Source organism: Vicugna pacos, chromosome 18, assembly GCF_048564905.1.
Source record: "Vicugna pacos chromosome 18, VicPac4, whole genome shotgun sequence".
NCBI lineage: Eukaryota > Metazoa > Chordata > Mammalia > Artiodactyla > Camelidae > Vicugna > Vicugna pacos.
In genome coordinates this window covers 41,631,928-41,650,882 of record NC_133004.1, presented here as the reverse complement: position 1 = coordinate 41,650,882, position 18,955 = coordinate 41,631,928, and the positions used below count along the sequence as shown (strand labels likewise).

The window sequence follows — 18,955 nt, the reverse complement described above, 5'->3', positions numbered from 1 at the left end:
TTTTGATTTGTTTTCTGCTACTTGAAGGAGGACATGAGAGTGCAAACAATTCTCAGTGTGACTTTGAATTGCTTTTACATTTCTTTCCCTAGGGGTTTGGCAGTCTCATTTGGCTTTCTGATCATCTTAACTGTGATATTTTATGTTGCTGTCCTTCACCTACAATGGCTCTCCTCTCCTTTTAGCTCTGACTGACCTAGAAATAGTGGCCCAAGGCATTACCTTTATTTTTGCTGGCTATGAGACCACTGGCAATTCTCTCTGCTTCATTATGTATGAACTGGCCACGCACCCCGATGTCCAGCAGAAGCTGCAGGAGGAGATCGATGCGACTTTCCCCAACAAGGTGAGCAGATGGTGCCTGAAGGGGGCGGGTAAGGTGAAGCCTCAGAGAGAACACCTCCTCTCCACTTCTTATGAGATTTTTGCGAAAATCGTGAGCACGAAATCTTTTACACACACTACTGAGGAAAGATTTAAGGAGTGCAAAACAACAGGAGAAACATAGGTAAATGTGCTACTCACAGCAGTGTAAGTACTTCGGAACATGCTGGTCCTGCCAAATCAGGTGTCAGGATAATGCCAAGTAAAAATGACAAAACCTCAGTGCATCGAGCTATAAGCATTTACTGCTCTAGTGTCTGCTTAGTTACCTGTTGATGAGGCTTGACTTGATTTGGTCTGGGTGTTGGCTGGTCTAGGGTGACTGGCTAAGCTGGCTGCGCTGACTCAACTGCACACGTGCCCCACACGTCCCTCGTACCCCCCATGTCTGCTTCTCAGGGCAGTGGTAGGTGGCAGGAGAAAGAAACCCACTCATGTGGGTGCCTTCAAACCTTTGCTTGCAGCACACTTAGGAAACTTTCCACTGTTTCAGACAAGCTGGTCAACCCCAGAGTCACAAAGCGAGGGCACCACAAAGTTAGATGGCAAAGGCAGGGACACAGGAAGGGGTGCAGAATTGGGACCATCAATTCAATCTCCCACCCTGAGTAAGCTGCAGATGAGGAGGAACCTTGTCACCACAGATTGCATAGGGTGGGAAATAGAAGACGTGAGTTTGACTCATGACTGTGGTTTTCGACAAGTTTTATGACATTTCAGAGTCCTGGTTCATTTAAATACAAGATAAGGATACAGTGTAGGGCTGACTTAAATTAGAGATAATCCTTCTTCTCTGTTAACCCCGCATTGAGATTCCTTTTTCTACAAGAATGTGAAAAGGTCACTAAGAGACCTTTAGTTGGTTAAGTCTTGTGTTCTCGTTTACAATAATGCTTATAATGACCACGATGCTAATGAGCATTTGCTTTTTACTGTATGTGTATGCTCTGAATGCTTTCCATTTCAAATGAATCTAATCTTCCTAAAATTGTGTTTTAAGTCAAGAGAGGCTAAGTTATGCCTCAGTAACAGATGAACCCTCAAATCTCAGGGGCTTTCAGAGCAAAGGTATGTTCCCGCATTTACAAGTCCCACAAGGAGGAGTAGTGGAGGATGGGAGTGGGGAGCTCGGATCGACAGGGTTACTCAGGGATACTGACTAAGGCCCCACTGTCCTGTAGCTGCGTTGTCTGGAACATGGGTCTTGTTGTCTGGGGATAAGGGACTTGACAGTTGCTCACTGGCTTTTCAATTATTTGGTCCCTGAACTGCCATAATCAACTCAGTTCACAGCCCACTGGCAGCGCTGGTTTCCCTAACTTCAGGTGGGCTGGGAAATGTGGGGACCACGTGGACACTGGGTGAGCAGTGAGGGTCTCTGCCACAGAGCCCTGTGACGTGTCAGCTCGAATTATCTCCATGTGACACATCAGAAAACTGAGCTGCCGAGAGATGGAATCCTTGCATACACTCGTCGTGTACCCAGTGGAGAAAAAGCCAAGCTCTGAGCCAGGGTGTCCCTGGCTCCTGAGCCAATTCTTACCCTTTACGATATTGCCTCTAAAATACAACACCATGTGACAGCCACACGTCACCCTCACTGTTGGCGGATCTCTGCCAAAACTGGAACTGTTAGGAGACCTGGCCTCTGGGGCTGGAGAGGCTTGATTAGACCCTCAGACTTTACAGTCAAAATTTCAGTGACAGCAGGAGACTGCTCAGCAACGGAGGGCGGGGCCGAGGGCGGGGTCCTGGCCCTCGGGTAACTTCCCCTAGGTCTGAAAGTGTGTCCCCTGGAGCATCCATCTTACCCTTCTTTTGCATATTTGGTCCAGAAAGGAACCCATTTCTCCCCAAATTATTTATAGGGATTTTAGATTACGTAATCTTTTCAAATTGTATATGTATATTCATTAGAATAGTGATCATTAGTAATTCATTAGAATTAGTGATTAGGAGTTTTCAACTTAGAAACTTTATGTTAAAGAGTGAAATTGTTATTTCTCACATAACCTTTTCCTTGGTAGAGATGTGTGCCTTCCTTTTAAAACGAAATGATAATTTCAGCTTTCACTTAACAGTAGAGTCATATTCTATTAGTCATTTTTTTTAATAAGAAAGAAAAATCACTGCAGGGTAATGTGCAAGATTTCAGGCCCTATTTAGGGGATGGTCTCAGTGGTCTCCCATTGTCATACCTATTCCATGCATCTCAAAGAGCCACGAAGCAGGTCAAAGGCCATAGAGAGATTAAAATGTCTATAACTGCTAAGGTCCTTTACCAGTTTAAATTATTCTTCGGAGCACCTAACATTTCAATAGTACTTCATAGACTGAGCTGAAAGTTGATCCCAAGACTCGATGTGTCAAAAGTAATTTCTTTCTTTCCAGGCGCCCCCTACCTACGATGGCCTGCGACAGATGGAGTATCTTGACATGGTGGTGAATGAAACTCTCAGAATATTCCCACTTGCTGGTAGACTGGAGAGGGTCTGTAAAAAAGATGTGGAAATCAATGGGGTGTTCATTCCCAAAGAGACAGTGGTGATGGTGCCAGTCTACGCTCTTCACAAAGACCCAGCACTTTGGACAGAGCCTGAGGAGTTCCGTCCCGAAAGGTAATAGACCCTGGGGAAAGGAACCCACCCTGACCCTTTTGGGTGCTTGCAAATTCTGAGAACCCGTACAGGTGACAAATGTGTGATTAGGCAATCATCTATTTGTACATCTTTTTATTGTTAGGATATTTTTCTCTTTACAAGGGAGTTCACTGAGTCAAAATTATACAAACTGTGGACTAGAAAAAAGAAAATTATAGCCAACTGAATTCCTAATGCCTTAAAATAAGCCTCATCAATATGTAATACATGTCTTTATGAACATGTTTCTATGCTTATGTAGATTCTTTTTTTAACTTTTTTTTACTGAGTTATAGTCATTTTACAATGTTGTGTCAAATTCCACTGGAGAGCACAATTTTCAGTTATACATGAACATATATATATATATATATATATATATATATAGACTGTCACATTTTTTTCTCTGTGAGCTACCAGAAGATCTTGTACATATTTCCCTGTGCTATGCAGTATAATCTTGTTTATCTATTCTGTGTTTTGAAATCCCAGTCTGTCCCTTCCAACCCCCAACCCCTTTGGCAACCACAAGTTTGTATTCTATGTCTATGAGTCAATTTCTGTTTTGTATTTCTGTTTTGTCTGTTTTTGTTTGTTTTTAATTTTAGATTCCACATATGAGAGATCTCATATGGTATTTTTCTTTCTCTTTCTGGCTTACTTCACTCAGAATGACATTCTCCAGGAGCATCCATGTTGCTGCAAATGGCATTATGTTGTCGGTTTTTATGGCTGAGTAGTATTCCATTGTAAAAATACGCCACATCTTCTTTATCCAGTCATCTGTTGATGGACACTTAGGCTGTTTCCATGTCTTGGCTATTGTGAATAGTGCTGCTATGAACACTGGGGTGCAGGTGTCATCCTGAAGTAGGGTTCCTTCTGGATATATGCCCAGGAGCGGGATTCCTGGGTCATATGGTAAGTCTATTCCTAGTCTTTTGAGGAATCTCCATACTGTTTTCGATAATGGCTGCACCAAACTGCATTCCCACCAGCAGTGCAGGAGGGTTCCCTTTTCTCCACAGCCTCTCCAGCATTTGTCATTTGTGGATTTTTGAATGATGGCCATTCTGACTGGTGTCAGGTGATACCTCATTGTAGTTTTGATTTGCATTTCTCTGATAATTAGTGATATTGAGCATTTTTTTCATATGCCTATTGATCATTTGTATGTCCTCCTTGGAGAATTGCTTGTTTAGATCTTCTGCCCATTTTTGGATTGGGTTGTTTGTTTTTTCTTATTAAGTCATATGATCTGCTTATATATTCTGGAGATGAGGCCTTTGTCGGTTTCATCTGCAAAAATTTTCTCCCATTCCGTAGGTTGTCTTTTTGTTTTACTTATGATTTCCTTTGCTGTACAGAAGCTTGTAAGTTTCATTAGGTCCCATTTGTTTATTCTTGCTTTTATTTCTGTTGCTTGAGTAGACTGCCCTAGGAGAACATTTTTGAGATGTATGTCAGATAATGTTTTGCCTATATTTTCCTCTAGGAGGTTTATTGTATCTTGTCTTATGTTTAAGTCTTTGATCCATTTTGAGTTTATTTTTGTGTATGGTGTAAAGGAGTGTTCTAGTTTCATTGCTTTACATGCTGCTGTTCAGTTTTCCCAACACCATTTGCTGGAGAGACTGTCTTTATTCCAGTGTATCTTCTTGCCTCCTTTCTCAAAGATTAGTAGACCAAAAGTTTGTGGGTTCAATTCGGGGCTCTCTATTCTGTTCCATTGGTCTGTTTGTCTCTTTTTTGTACCAGTACCATGCTGTCTTGATAACTGCAGCTGTATAGTATTCTCTGAAGTCTGGGAGAGTTATTCCTCCAGCCTCTTTCTTTCTCTTCAGTAATGCTTTGGCAATTCTAGGTCTTTGATGGCTCCATATAAATTTTGTTACAATTTGTTGTAGTTCTGTGAAATATGTCCTGGGTAATTTGATAGGGATTGCATTAAACCTGTAGATTGCCTTGGGCAATGTGATCATGTTAACAATATTGATTCTTCCAATCCAAGAGCATGAGCTATCTTTCCATTTTTTAAAGTCTTCTTTAATTTCCTTCATCGATGGTTTATAGTTTTCTGTATAGAAGCCTTTCACCTCCTTGGTTAGATTTATTCCTAGGTATTTTATTACTCTGGGTGCTATTTTAAAGGGGATTGTTTCTTTAGTTCCTTTTCCTGTTGATTCATCATTAGTGTAAAGAAATGCAAGTGATTTTTGAACATTAATCTTATAACCTGCTACCTTGCTGAATTCTTCGATCATCTCTAGTAGTTTTTGTGTGGACCTTTTAGGGTTTTCTATGTATAGTATCGTGACATTGGCATATAGTGACACTTTTACCTCTTGTTTTCTAATTTGGATCCCTTTTATTTCTCTCTCTTGCCTGATTGCTGTGGCTAGGACTTCCAAGACTGTGTTGAATAAGAGTGGTGATAGTGGGCATCCTTGTCTTGTCCCAGATTTTAGTGGGAAACTTTTGAGTTTTTCACCGTTGAGTACTATGGTGGCTGTAGCTTTTATTATGTTGAGATATGTTCCCTCCATAGCCACTTTGGTGAGAGTTTTTATCATAAATGGGTGTTGAATTTTATCAAATGCTTTTTCTGCATCTATTGAGATGATCATGTGGTTTTTGTCCTTTCTCTTGTTGATGTGATGTATTACATTGATTGATTTGCGTATGTTGAACCACCCTTGTGTCCCTGGGATGAACCCCAATTGATTATGATGTATAATCTTTTTTATGTGCTACTGGATTCTATTTGCTAATATTTTGGCAAGGACTTTTCATCTACATTCATCAGTGTTAATGGTCTGTAATTCTCTTTTTTGGTGGTGTCTTTGCCTGGTTTTGGTATCAGGGTGATGGTGGCTTCATAGAATGACTTTGTGACTTCTGGAAGAGTTTGAGAAGGACTGGGATGAGTTTTCTTTGTATGTTTGGTAGAATTCCCTGGTGAAGCCGGATGGTTGTGGACTTTTATTTGTAGGGAGGTTTTTTATTGCTAATTTGATTTCATTTCTAGTGATCGGTTTGTTCAAGTGGTCAGTTTCTTCTTGGTTCAGTCTTGGTGGACTGTATGTTTCCAGAAATTTGTCCATCTGCCCTACGTTATCCATTTTGGTTCCATATAGTTTTTCACAATATTCTCATATGATATTCTGCATATATGGATTCTTCACACTTAGAAGGGTATTATAGCTAATTTGGTTTTGTACTGATTACTTGATTTAATGGTAAACTCTAAATAACATTCTATGTATATGTCTTTGCATGTGTATGTCATAATTTACCTAAGCACTATCTTATTTTAGGTGTACAGGCTTTTTTATTTCCTTTAAGATTTTCTATCTGTTCTCTTTGGTTCTCCAAATTCACCACCAACCTTCCCCCATTTCCATTTTATGAAACATTGACTGTCATTTCCTCTAGCATTAATGTGAGGGTTCAGGCTGAGGACCTAGTGGTCCTGGCGGTTCAAGCAGCCTCACTGAGGACAGAGGTGCCCACAGATTCCCCGGTGCTGTCCGTGGCTGCAGACCTGGGCCAGCTCCCTTCTCCCTCAGGAGGCTAATGTGGCACATGTGCCCCTTCCCTGCCTAGCCAGCAGCAGCCCGTGTCAGCTGCCCATCTACATGCTCCTGCTACTCTTCTCTGTGCCCCCACATTATTTTAAGTCATATTGTCTACAAATATTACAGGATGTTTGTAAATAGGGCCTCTTTAAAATTTATGTAAACACGATGCCAATATCAGTTTCCCCAGATCCACATTTTTCCTTAATATATTCAAATACTGAGGAGTCAAAGTTGAATGAAACTGAGTTTAACCACTAAGGAATTTATAGGCTAATGCAACAGACAGACAAGGACACCAGTGCTTAGGGTAGTGTAATCTGACCTAAGTACCTTCTGTGTGTGGGAAAGAGAAAGACGGAGAGACAGACAGTGACACAAGGGGAGGGGAGGAGGTAGGATATTAAATACAAGAAAAATAACAATTTGAATTCTCAGAGACACTTCTCCTCCTTCCTTCCTCGAGGAGCATGTGACCAACACAAGTGTCCATGGAGACAGGAACCCACGTTTCCATTAGTCAGTCTCATTTCCTGCTTGACTTTCAGAGCGTGAACATCTCACCTCCATGACTGTAGTTTAAGTGTTTAAAGATCAATTTTCTTTAAACAGCCTTCATCTCATCTCCCCAGCAAGACTGGGAGCTCTTATAGGGTGGAGGGGATGGGAAGGAACAGGAGCTGACCTTTCTTTCTTCACAACACATTAACCACAGCAGGATGAATGCCTCGCCCACAACATGATCCCTAATGCTACTGGTTGAGAGTTTAAGTTAAAACCTCACCTGGAGCTCTTGTGGTTCTTATGTCTCATTAACTTGTGTCATCTACTGTTGTGGATACAGGTTCAGTAAGAAGAACCAGGACAGCATAAATCCTTACACATACCTGCCTTTTGGAACTGGACCCCGAAACTGCATCGGCATGAGGTTTGCTATGATGAGCATGAAACTTGCGCTCACCAAAGTCCTGCAGAACTTCTCCTTCAAACCTTGTAAAGAAACACAGGTCAGAGAGTTTCCTATCTGCGTTAACAATGTTTTGTTGGGACTTTTGTTTTAACGGAGGGGTCTCCCAATATATATCTAGGAATGTGATCTATTCAAAGAATCATTTGTTCTACTAGGCAGAGATCTATTTGGAGCTCTTGAGCTTCTGACTGTCCATCAGCTCTGGAGGGCTATGTCCGTGGCTGTATAAAGTCTCAACTGTAAAGGTCATCTAGAGTCAATGCAGTTAGTGTGACAGCATTAGATGCAGTCCATTGAACTTGAGCAACACTTGATATTTGGACTCAAGTCCCCTTGAGAGAAGGGGAAGTGCGTGCACAGTCCTGAGTGCAGTCATTACCACGTCATGACCTTTCAGCAACACGCTTCTCCACCAGAACTTCCTGAAGCTCTCCTGACAGTGCTTCTCAGCCACTGCTTGCATAAGGAAAATCTGTGGTCCTTTACAAATTCTGATGCCTAGGACATCTGAGGCATCCTAAAATAATTCTCACAGGGTGACATTCAAAACGCCCCCAGAGATTCTGCTGTGGGGAGAAACCCTGATTGAAAGCATTTCTGCCAGATGTGAAGGACTCCCACAGTCCCCCTCACCTTCCAGGAGTCCTGCTGCCATCAGGCTGGGCTCCCTTTGCATTCCAATAATAAGCCCATGTGTGTTCTCTCTACACCCCCCACCATTCTGTTCTCACCCTCAGGTCTAGTTCAGTCCCCAAGCCCATTCCATGGAGCCCTCCCCCGTCTGGCCAAAGCCCATTCTCCCTGTTCTCTTATTAGCTCACACAGGCTGACCTCGTGGGTCCTACCACCTAACTCAAGACTGCGTTGTTGAACAGTCCAGCTTGGCTTTCTGTCTTCTTTCTACCGAAAATGTCTTGAACTCTATCCCCTCCATTTATTCATTTCATAGACTTCCAGCGGTGCCTTGCAGTCATCCAGTAAATGCTGAAGGAGTGACTTGCTGTTGACGTAGAGTTCTTGCACACAAACATTTGAGCAGTTTGAACCTCTAAAATTTAACAAATGACATTTGTGTATTTCTGGGGTTTGTGGGTATCCGTCTGTCTGCAGCGAAATGTATGCATGCCCTTTGAAATTCTAAAATACCAAGGTGTAATACTTCTAGAAAGATCTGCTTTCTCTTCTCTGAAGAGCACAAAGGACAGTCACCATTGACTGGTATGAATCCCGGCCCTGTAACAAGGTCTGTGTCAGGACCTGGGCAGTTAATAAGCAGCTGCTCCAAATGAACAGGCTTTCTGAGGAATGAGGAGGAAAGAGATGGTTTCCATTTTGTTTTGGGGCACCTGTGAGGCAGTCCTGTAATCATGTCCAGACATGGGACTCACCCCTGAGAGAAACGGGGCCCCTGGCACATCTGGGAGGGGCAGACGCTCCCAGCAAGCTGCACCCAGTCACCCGCAGGCTGGGGCTTCTCCGCTCCATGACGTTTTGTTTTCCCTTCTGTCACCTGACATCAGAAGGTCACTCTGTTGTTTCCTCCAACTCTGAAGAAGTGACTCAGTGAGAATGGGTCTAAAATATCAGGCAAAATGCTGTAGGCCGTCAGAAGTTTACCATTTGCCCTGCACTTGGGAGCCAGGAGATGTTGAAAACAATGGGCATAATGCTTCACAATGCCTTCTTTCCACCATGAAACTGATGGGGTCCAACTCAGAGAGGGGCTGGCCTCTTTACAAGTTGAGGATGGCCCATAAAATTAAAATGTGTAATACGTACCAAGGGCTACCTTGTAAGCTGACATATACAAAATCCTGTACATCATTTTTCAAGATATTTTGCCATAATGTCAAAGAACCTGGTATATTTTTTAAAATTGAGCATTTTTATTTAAATTCTAAATCAATAAAGAACACAGGCCATCCTGACTTTTGGATCAAGTCTGGTACAGAATAGGTGCTCAAGAGCTATTCTGTGGAATGAATGATGGATGAATCCTTTCACTATCCACTTTTGACACAGCTGATAGAATAAATATACAGGATCAGAGATAGGAGGGGACATTGAATGAACGTGGTCAAAAGTTACAAACTTCTGATTATAGAATAAATTAGGAGCAGGATGTAATGTACCACATGATGGCTGTAGTTAGCATCTGTGCAGTGTAAGAGAGGAGATCCTAGGAGTTCCCACACATGGAAGACAATGGTCTTTTCCCCTTCTTTTCTATCTATATGAGATAATGAATGCTCACAAAACTTATTATGGTAGTAATTTCACGATAATTAGAAGTAGATCACTATGCTATATGCCATAAACTTATGCCCTTCTGTACATCAATTATATCTCAATAAAAGTGAAAATTTTTTTTTAATTTTCAAAGAGGATAAGGGGGTGAGACACAGCTCAGTGGCAGGTGTATGCTTAGCATGCGCAAGGCCCTGGGCCAGTCCTTAGTGACTCTGTTTAAAAAAAGAAAATAAATAAATAAACCTAATTACCTCCCTTCTCCCCCAAAACCATTGTGAAAAAAAATTTTTTTTTAATTCTACCCTTATTAGATAAGAAAGGAGTATGGCAAACACCTTTATGCCCATATAGTTTATGTTAAATTAAACAATTCTCTGAAAGACATAAACTATTATAATTCAATCAAGGAACTACAAATAGACTGACTGCCCTTATATCTATAAAAAACATTGAATTAGTAGTTTAAAAAAGTCAAAGATACAGGCTGCTGAAAGTTAGCTTTTATGTGTTTGTAAAGCATCATTGTCCTTAATGTATCTTGTCTACTTTGCTTCTTGGTGATGCTTCATTGATTGGTTCTCGTGCGTTTGTTTAACTCTTGCAGATCCCCCTGGAATTAGGCACTCAAGGCCTTATGCACCCAAAAAAACCCATCATTTTACAAGTTGTGCCCAGACACGGAACCTTAAATGAAGCCTGACTTTCCCTAAGGACCTGGGCGTTGTTCTGCAAGGAAGCCGCGTCCCAGAGCACCAGAGACCTGGACTGACTTTGTGAAAAAACCCAGAAATGAAAACGGGCCTCACCCGCTGCCTTGTTGGATGATCACGGATCCTGTACATTCATTGAGCCTTTTCAGGGTCTACGGGGAGTGTTGTATGTTGTGCCACATGAAGGAGGTGACTAGGAAGGGCCAGATATGTAGACCCAGCTTCCCGAGTTCTCACAGGACCATCTCCACCCACCCCTAGTTAGTGCCATGTACTCCTCTGGAGCGCTGATCAAGAATCAAAATTTCTCAACAGTTTTTTCAACAAAATTTAATGAAAACAAGAATTGCAGTGGTGACTGAAGTAGTGACATTTAGATCACAGATTTTTTTGAAGATTCTGAATTAAATATTCTATTGAGCAGGTCAATAAACATCTCTTTACGGAAGTCTTGTCTGCTGCCTTTGTTCACATTAGGGGGAACGCGCACCTCTGAATCGGGGAGACTCAGTGACTAAATGCTTTGACTGTCACAATCACTGGTGGGTGGAACCAATTTGATATATTAAATAGGTAAGAGTCATAGCACTGGGACTTCATCCACTGCTTAGAAAGTATGTTCATAGTTTAAATCTACCTGTTTTGGACACATCTTTTCTTCACACCTCTTTGTATTCCATCCCCAACTTCCAGCTGTCTTAACACAATGAATGTGAAATAAAAGCTGGTTGATTGGGCAATTGACTGGGGAGAATGGCTACAAGCAATGGTCGTTTTCAGTTGGTATCAGAAGCTACACAGGGTTCTTCCTTTCCCTTTTCTGACCCTTCCCTCCTCTTTCCCTCCCTTGCCTTGCCCCACTTTCCTTGATAATCCAGTCCTAAACCAGCAGGTGGGTCACAGAGGGTCGGCAGCCTCACACTGCAGGGTGGGGGCAGTTAAGCAAGGAACAGTGGCTCCAAGTCAGAGGCTGAATAGGCTGGGGACAATGTCCACACAGACAGCAGGCTGGCATGGGTGTGGGAACCCCAAAAGCCCGCTCAGGCGGCCTGCAGTACCACCCAGAGCCCAAATAGGATGTGGCGATCCCAAGTACGGTGAGGAGGGCATCCCTGGGTAGAAAGGGAATTGGCTGCATAAAGTGGGATTGATCAAGTGGGTAACCAGATTAAGGATCATAGAAGCCAAGTTTTTCACTGTCAGAGAAAGGAGTCACTGGTTCAGAAAGGGAGGAAACCAGAATAAACCCCGTGGAGTCAGAGACTGGAACTGAATGTATCAGTGTCAATCCATTTCTTTCCATATAGCATAGGTAGATGATATAGACAGACAGATGATGGATGGATACAGATGGGTGCTTCTGTGTGAGTGTGTGTGTGTGTGTGTGTGTGTGTTGGTATAAATACACATATTGCCTGTTTCTTTCCACTCTTATGCTTTAGAAACAGTGACACTCTAATAGCAGTAAGTACACTTTGTGCACAAATCTTGGCTTATAAATATCATTTTCCACTGAAAAGAACCAGGGCTTCTTGGAGAAATGCTGTCTCCAGGGCTGGGAAAGCACATGCTGACTCTGGAACATCTCACGCTAGAAAGGAAGAAAACCCTAAACATTGAGGGGGCGCATCAAAAGGACAGAAGCCAGCCTGAGGGGCTTCCATTGACCAAATCAAGGACAATTTAAACACAATAAATAATAATAAAGAAGAATAATAAGAAATTGTAAGTCATTCAAGAAAATAGGAAAACATGACTACATACAGATATATATATGTAAATATGTATATATAAATTGATAAATTTCAATTTGATGAGGATACTTACATAGCTTCAGATTAGTACTGCTCAGAATATCCACTAATTACTAGGGGGCAGGATATAGCTCAGTGGTAGAGTGCCATGCTTAGCATGCAAGGAATCCTGGGTCCAATTCCCAGTTACCTCCATTAAAAAGTAAAATAGATAAATAAATAAACCTAATTAACACCCCCCAGAAAATCCACTAATTACAGAGGGGAAAGAGTAGCTTTAGAGTGGAGAAACCTGGCAGACAGCGCTTTAATCAAGGGATCAGAGAGAGCATTCTGGGATGGGAGAAACTGACTGCACGTTACCTAATGGGACGCAGTGAGACGAACTCGCTTCACCTGTGTGATGTTCCCGCGCAGGAGGCAAACCTGAAGGAAACCCTGAAGGGTCAGGCGAACCTAAACAGGATTATTCTACTCCAGGTCTGCAACTGGTTCATAATCTTGGAAAGAGTCAACATCATGAAAACCAAAGACGGACTGACAATGTTCCAGGCACAAGGAGACTCTAGAGGGGACATCTAAAGGTAACTCGCTGGCTGGGTCCTTCTGCCATAAGGACATTGTGGGGACAGGTGGGGAACTGGGGGCTCTGAGGTCAGATGGCAGTCATGTGTCAGCGTGAACTTCCTGACTTGGAGGTCGTGCTGTGGTCATGTGCCGGCACATCACCGTTTGTGGGTGAGACGGGGTGTGAAATATCAGGTTGGCAATTTTCTCTGAGATGGGTCAGGAAAATAGTTCTTTGAACAGGCTCTTCAGTAAATTTGTGATTATTTGGTGGGGTCACAAAGGCACCTTTTGGCTTATACAGCTCTCCGCATCCTACCCTAGTCTTCTTTATTTTGATGTAAGGCGGTGGCACCACACTGTGACTGAGAGGTGAGGGGCTCTGAAGCTGGAGTCCTGGGTTTCAAATCCCAGCACCTTCCAGGGCTGAGTCTACACTAATCAGTGGCTTTTGGCAATTGAGGACAAGCTACCCCTTTGCATAACTTGGCCCCAGAGTTTGAGCTGAATTTCAGCAACTGTATGTCCCTCAGCTGAATGTCACTGTGCACAAACTAGCTCAGGCTTTGCTGCTCACTTAGGTTGGGTTCCTTGAAAGCAAAGCCCGAGACAGGGGTTCAGGCACAAATGGTTTACGGAGAGGGTGCTCTCTGGAGAAGGGAGTGTGGGGAGCTGGGGAAGGCAGGAAGAAAAGGTGAGTGGCGCTGTGGTCTCTGTGGAGCACTGTCCTACAGAGGGGGTCCCGGTTTGAGGCAGGCGCCAGCATTTGTAACCCATCAGTCACTCATAGGCTGGCCGTCCCATCCCCCAGGAGGTGCAAGCTCCCAGGTGCAGTGGCTTTAGTTTGGCCCAGGGAGCTTCTCCAGAGAATGGGGCAGCCTCTCATTGGTAGCAGCCAGTGCTCCCAGTAGCTGGGGCTGAATGTGGAGCCTAGGCCTCGGTTTCCAGTAGTTTCCAAAAAGTGCCGTGAATTTTTTCATCACGTCTTTAGAAAGGATTAAAGAAAGTCGCCTCAAAGATGAACGAACGGTAAAATCTGGTGGTGTGATATGAGGCTGTTCACGTTTGGGTAATTTATTGAGCTGTATACGTATGATTTATGTACTTCTCTGCATTGTTCAAGGTAAGTAGAGAACTGTGGATTTTAGAGCAGGAGGGTCCTAACAATTTGGGGTAAATAAATACAGTGGAGTCTGGGGAAGAAGATAAGAACAGGAGTCAGAGAGCAGTGTTTAAATTTAATAATAGGCATGCCAGTTAGTATGTCACTGCAAAAATACTGTTGGGTTAAGACTTTATGCCATTTACCTTCGATAAATCGTCAACGGATAAAAATCACTGTCTAAAAATTATTTTACTCATATTTCACCAAATATTAGATTGGCAAAGAATCACTTCATCTCCAGGCCTCCTGTCTTACAGATTTTCCGCTGCACACATGAGGCCCCTGGAGGAGTGTAGGCTATGTGCAGCCATCTCCTAGTCTGGAGTGGGCCAGAGTCTTGTCTGGGCACTGAGGCTGCAAGCCGTTAAGCCAACCTTGCCTCATGAGGACTTGAGGCCAGAACAAGGATATTAGGGGCAGGGCTGGGTGCTGGAAGGCACTGGAAATTATGTAGAGTTCTGGAAGGGTGAGGCACTTGAACAAGCTTCTACAAAAGCTGCCGATGAACTCTGCAAATGTAGGGGATTCATTTATGTGACCATTCATTAAGAATTAAAGCTGGGTGGGAGAGAAAAAAAGATTGAAGCCACAGACTACCTCCTGCGCACAGGTGTAACAGGAGAGAGAGCAGGTACCTCTTTGGTTAAGAAGCTGTTTCAAAGGCCAGAGAAGCCCCAGATCAGAGAGAGGGCCAAAAAGCCGTCGGGCGTGACAGCTGGGCTTCTCTTAAGAGAACATCGTACCCGCCCAGATGTGCAGCTGGGTATTTTTGTTGACTGAGGACTCAGGTGATACGAGTCAGACTCCTGCTCTTTAAGGGGGCATTCTCTCAGGAAAGAGGTGAAATTCTGCTCTCCTGATTTACTGCTCTCCTGATTTATTTCTGTCTTCACAAGTAACGCTCTGTCACTGAAATTTCTCTTTCTGTTTCCAGCACCGAGTGGATTTTCTCCAGCTGATGATTAATTCCCAGAATTCCAAAGAGATAGAGAGATATAAATGCAAACAGAGTGTTTCCGAGGGCCACTGGGGAGGCACAGAGGAAGTGGGTAGTTCCAAAAACATGCAGGAAGTTTTCCAGGCAGATGAGAATTTCTGCCACATTGAATAAAGACACACACTCAGGTAGAAAGTACGTCTGGGTACCATTTCCAAAACTATGCAGACACAACTTTGTTCCGAGCTTGAAGGGCAAACATAACAAGAACGTCACGCCCAGAGTCAGTCCTGCTCCTGGACCACCTGCAGCCCAGCCTCTGGGGGGCTTGTTTCCAGTGTCAATTCTCAGGCCCCTCCAGACCCACCGAGTCAGAACCTCTGCCTGGAAATTTGTATCAAGGCTTCATCACATTGGGAGGGACATTGCCCCAGAGTTGGTGACCTCATCTTGGAACACTTGGATAAAGTCTTGTTCACTAGTTTAATCTACTTTAAAGCTCTGTTTTCCCTTTGTAACTAATAAGTGGCTTGTGGGAGAGGTCTTTTAGACCGTAAATATTCTGCTCCTCTTCAGATTGTCACCTATTTGTTTTATTACCAATGGGTGGTTTTTGACTGAAAACTTCATTACTAAGATGTTTGCAAAATGATGACTTCATAATTCCATCATTCTTCTGTATTTATGAGTTAATATTCTAAGGGAGAGCTTTCCACTCTCCTTCATCATTTATTTATTCATTTACATCAGTACATTCTCACATGTAATTTACTCTCATATCATTTTTCATTTTGATTCTCAAATTCTCTCAGGTTCATCCAATGGATCCCTCTTCAGTAGGCTCCTGCATTTTTTTCCTTTCTTTTTTCCGCTTAAAATTTTTTTCCAATAGACTATATTTTAGAGTAGTTAGTCACAGAAAACTTGAAGGGAAAATACAGAGATTTCAAATATACATCTTGCCCCCACCTCCACACAGCCTCTTCCACTATCAGAGATCACATCACAATCGTACAGTTGTTATAAACAATGAACATACATTGACATATTATTACTACCAGAAGTCCATAGTTTACATTAGGCTTCATTCTTTGTGTTGTACCTTCTATGGGTTTTGACAAATGTTTAATGATGTATATCCACCATTGTAGTATATAGAGTATCCTGTGTCCTTTTCATCTATCATTTTCTGAGAATTTCCTCACTTTCTGATGGAAGACGTTCCAGGTATCTTTTCTATTTCCCCTGACTAGACCTGGAATCAGCCATTTCTCCGAGGAGCTCTGGTTTCCTTTTGTGAGAAATGGTACTTAGAAACCAAAATCTGGATCTGAGAATGGTCATTGCTACTATGGTTTCCTTGCTTCTAGATCCTCTCAGTGGACAAAGATAAGACCATCAAATATATCATCAAATATATTCACACAGGACTGATGAACATAAGCATTTCTATATCTACTCATAAGTGATGGAAACAGGCTCTCTCTCTCTCTGTTTCAAACAAGAATGCCCTGATTTGTAGTTTATTCCAGGACATGAATACTCCCATATGGTTAATTTTAATCTACCAGTGGTCTGACAACCATCTCACAAAATTCTTGAATTTTTAACAAATGGTTCTTAAGAGAGTGATGAGATAACTCTGGCACACCACTATAAGTACATCTACAACTACATCTAGATCTACTTCTTTCTATCTATCTATCTGTCTGTCTGTCTGCCTATCTATCTAACTACATGGTCCAATAAAAATTTCTGTGACGAAGAAAATATTCTGTATCTGCACTGTTCAATACAGTAACCCCTAGACATGTGTGGCTATTGAGCACTTGACATGTGCATAAGGCCACTGAAGAACTAAATGTTAAATTATGTTTAATTTTAATCAATTAGAAGTTGTTTTAAATAGCCCTATATTAGACAGCACAGCTCTAAACTCTGAATATCCTGGGATTTAGCTAACTGAGGAGAAAGAATCTGATGGTTGAATTCGCCCATAATAGCTTTCACAGTAATCGTCATTGGGAAGTCAGAATGCTGTAGATATTTCTTTCACTCATCTATCGGTGATGTTGTGAATTACATCGTTGGGGCAGGCACCTCATTGATCTGGGCTCATAGTCCAGTCCCATCTAATAGATCAGAGCCTGAACATGCTTGGTTTCTCTCAGGAGAAAAAAATATATATATTTACAAACACTACTGTGATGTGTTTATAAGTTAAACATGCTTTACCTAAAACATTTTTTCTCTCCTTTTAGCTCTGTCTGACCAAGAAATGGCGGCCCAAGGTATTACCTTTCATCTTGCTGGCTACAAGCCGGCTGCTGATTCTTTCTCCCTCCTTATGTATAAGTTGGCCGTGGAACCCGATGTCCAGCAGAAGCTACAGGAGGAGATTGATGTGGTTCTCCCCAATAAGGTGAGTGGATGGTGCCTGGAGAGGGAGGAGGAAGGTGTAGCCTTAGCATGAATGTCCTCTTCGCCACTTCTTAGGAGATTTTTGCAAAAAGCCTAAGTATCAATTCTTTCACCCACGAGATTTAGGAAACAAGAGTCAAAAACAAAGGGGGAAACTAGGTAATGTGTGCTACTCACAGAGACAGAAGTAGTTTGAAACAAGTACTGGTCCTGGCATATCAATTATCACAATAATGCCAAGTGAAAGTCACAAAACCTCAGTGGCATCTAACAAGTATTCACTGCTCCAGTGTCTGCAGAGTTATCGATTGATATGGCTGGACTTGCTCTGGTCTGGCTGTTGACTGATCTACGCTGGCCTTGGCTAATTAGCAAGACTGAATCAATGCCACACATGCTTCTCCTGTCTCTCCACATGTCTGCTTCCCAGGGCAATGGTAGGTGGCAGGAACAAAAAGACCAGTCATATGGGTGACTTTCAAAACTCTGCTTGTATCACACTTATGCAACTTTCCATTGGTTTAAAGCAAGCCACCTGGCCAACCCCAGAGTCAGAATGGAAGAGCTTCACAAAGTTAGATGGCAAAGGGTGTGGACAGAGGAAGGGATGGAGAACTGGGGCCATTAATTCAGTCTTCCACCCTGGGTAAACTACAGACTACTAGGAGACTGGTAAAAGGAAAGGACAGAGGGTAGGAAACAGAGGGCAAGAATATGAGTCTTGACTGTGGTTTTGACAAGTCTTATGAGCTTTCAGAGTTCTGGGTCCTTCAAATACAAGGGAAGGATACTTCATAGGGCCTACCTATATCAGAGATGATCTGTCTTCTCTAGTAAAACCCATATTGTGATTCTTCGGATGCAATAGGAGGGAAAGGTCACTAAGAGACAGAGACTAGTGAAAGCATTGTGTTCTCCCCCATTTAATAATGATACGTACCAATGACAACACTAATGGCCAATATTTGCTGCTTACTATATATGTACGTTTTAAATGCTTTCTATTTATAAATGAATTTTATCTTCATAAAATTCTGTATAAGCCAGGAGAGGCTAAGTTATGCCTCAGTAACAGATGAATCCTCAAATCTCAGGGGCTTTCAGAGCAAAGGTATGTTCCCGCATTTACAAGTCCCACATGGATGAGTAGTGCAGGATGGGAGTGGGGAGCTCGGATCCACAGAGTCACTCAAGGATTCTAAATAAAAGTTTCTACCGTCTTATAGCTTCATTGTCTGGAACATGAGGTCTTCTTGTTGGGACTTAACAGTTGCTCATTGGCTTTTCAAGTATTTGGTCCCAAACTGACATAACCAACTCGGTTCACAGCCCATTGGCAATGCTGGTTTCCCTAACTTCAAGTGGTCTGGGAAATATGGGGACCACGTGGACACTGGGTGAGCAGTGAGGGTCTCTGCCACAGAGCCCTGTGACGTGTCAGCTTGAATTATCTCCATGTGACACATCAGAAAACTGAGCTGCCGAGAGATGGAATCCTTGCATACACTCGTCGTGTACCCAGTGGAGAAAAAGCCAAGCTCTGAGCCAGGGTGTCCCTGGCTCCTGAGCCAATTCTTACC

General features: G+C 42.7%; 1 protein-coding gene across 2 annotated transcripts in view; it reads left to right on the top strand.

Moving 5' to 3' along the window:
* LOC102538738 (cytochrome P450 3A24-like) overlaps window positions 1-18,955 on the top strand; it is a 48,089-nt gene that overhangs the window by 22,244 nt on the left and 6,890 nt on the right. Inside the window, exons 10-13 of one of the 2 annotated variants that reach the window (XM_072943285.1) lie at window positions 186-346; window positions 2,776-3,002; window positions 7,446-7,608; window positions 10,426-10,979. In XM_072943285.1, the coding sequence (XP_072799386.1) occupies window positions 186-346; window positions 2,776-3,002; window positions 7,446-7,608; window positions 10,426-10,521 (647 nt within the window). In that variant the 3' untranslated portion in view covers window positions 10,522-10,979. Of the gene's footprint in view, window positions 1-185; window positions 347-2,775; window positions 3,003-7,445; window positions 7,609-10,425; window positions 10,980-18,955 lie in introns of those variants that run through there. The other variant, XM_072943286.1, reaches the window with a different exon arrangement.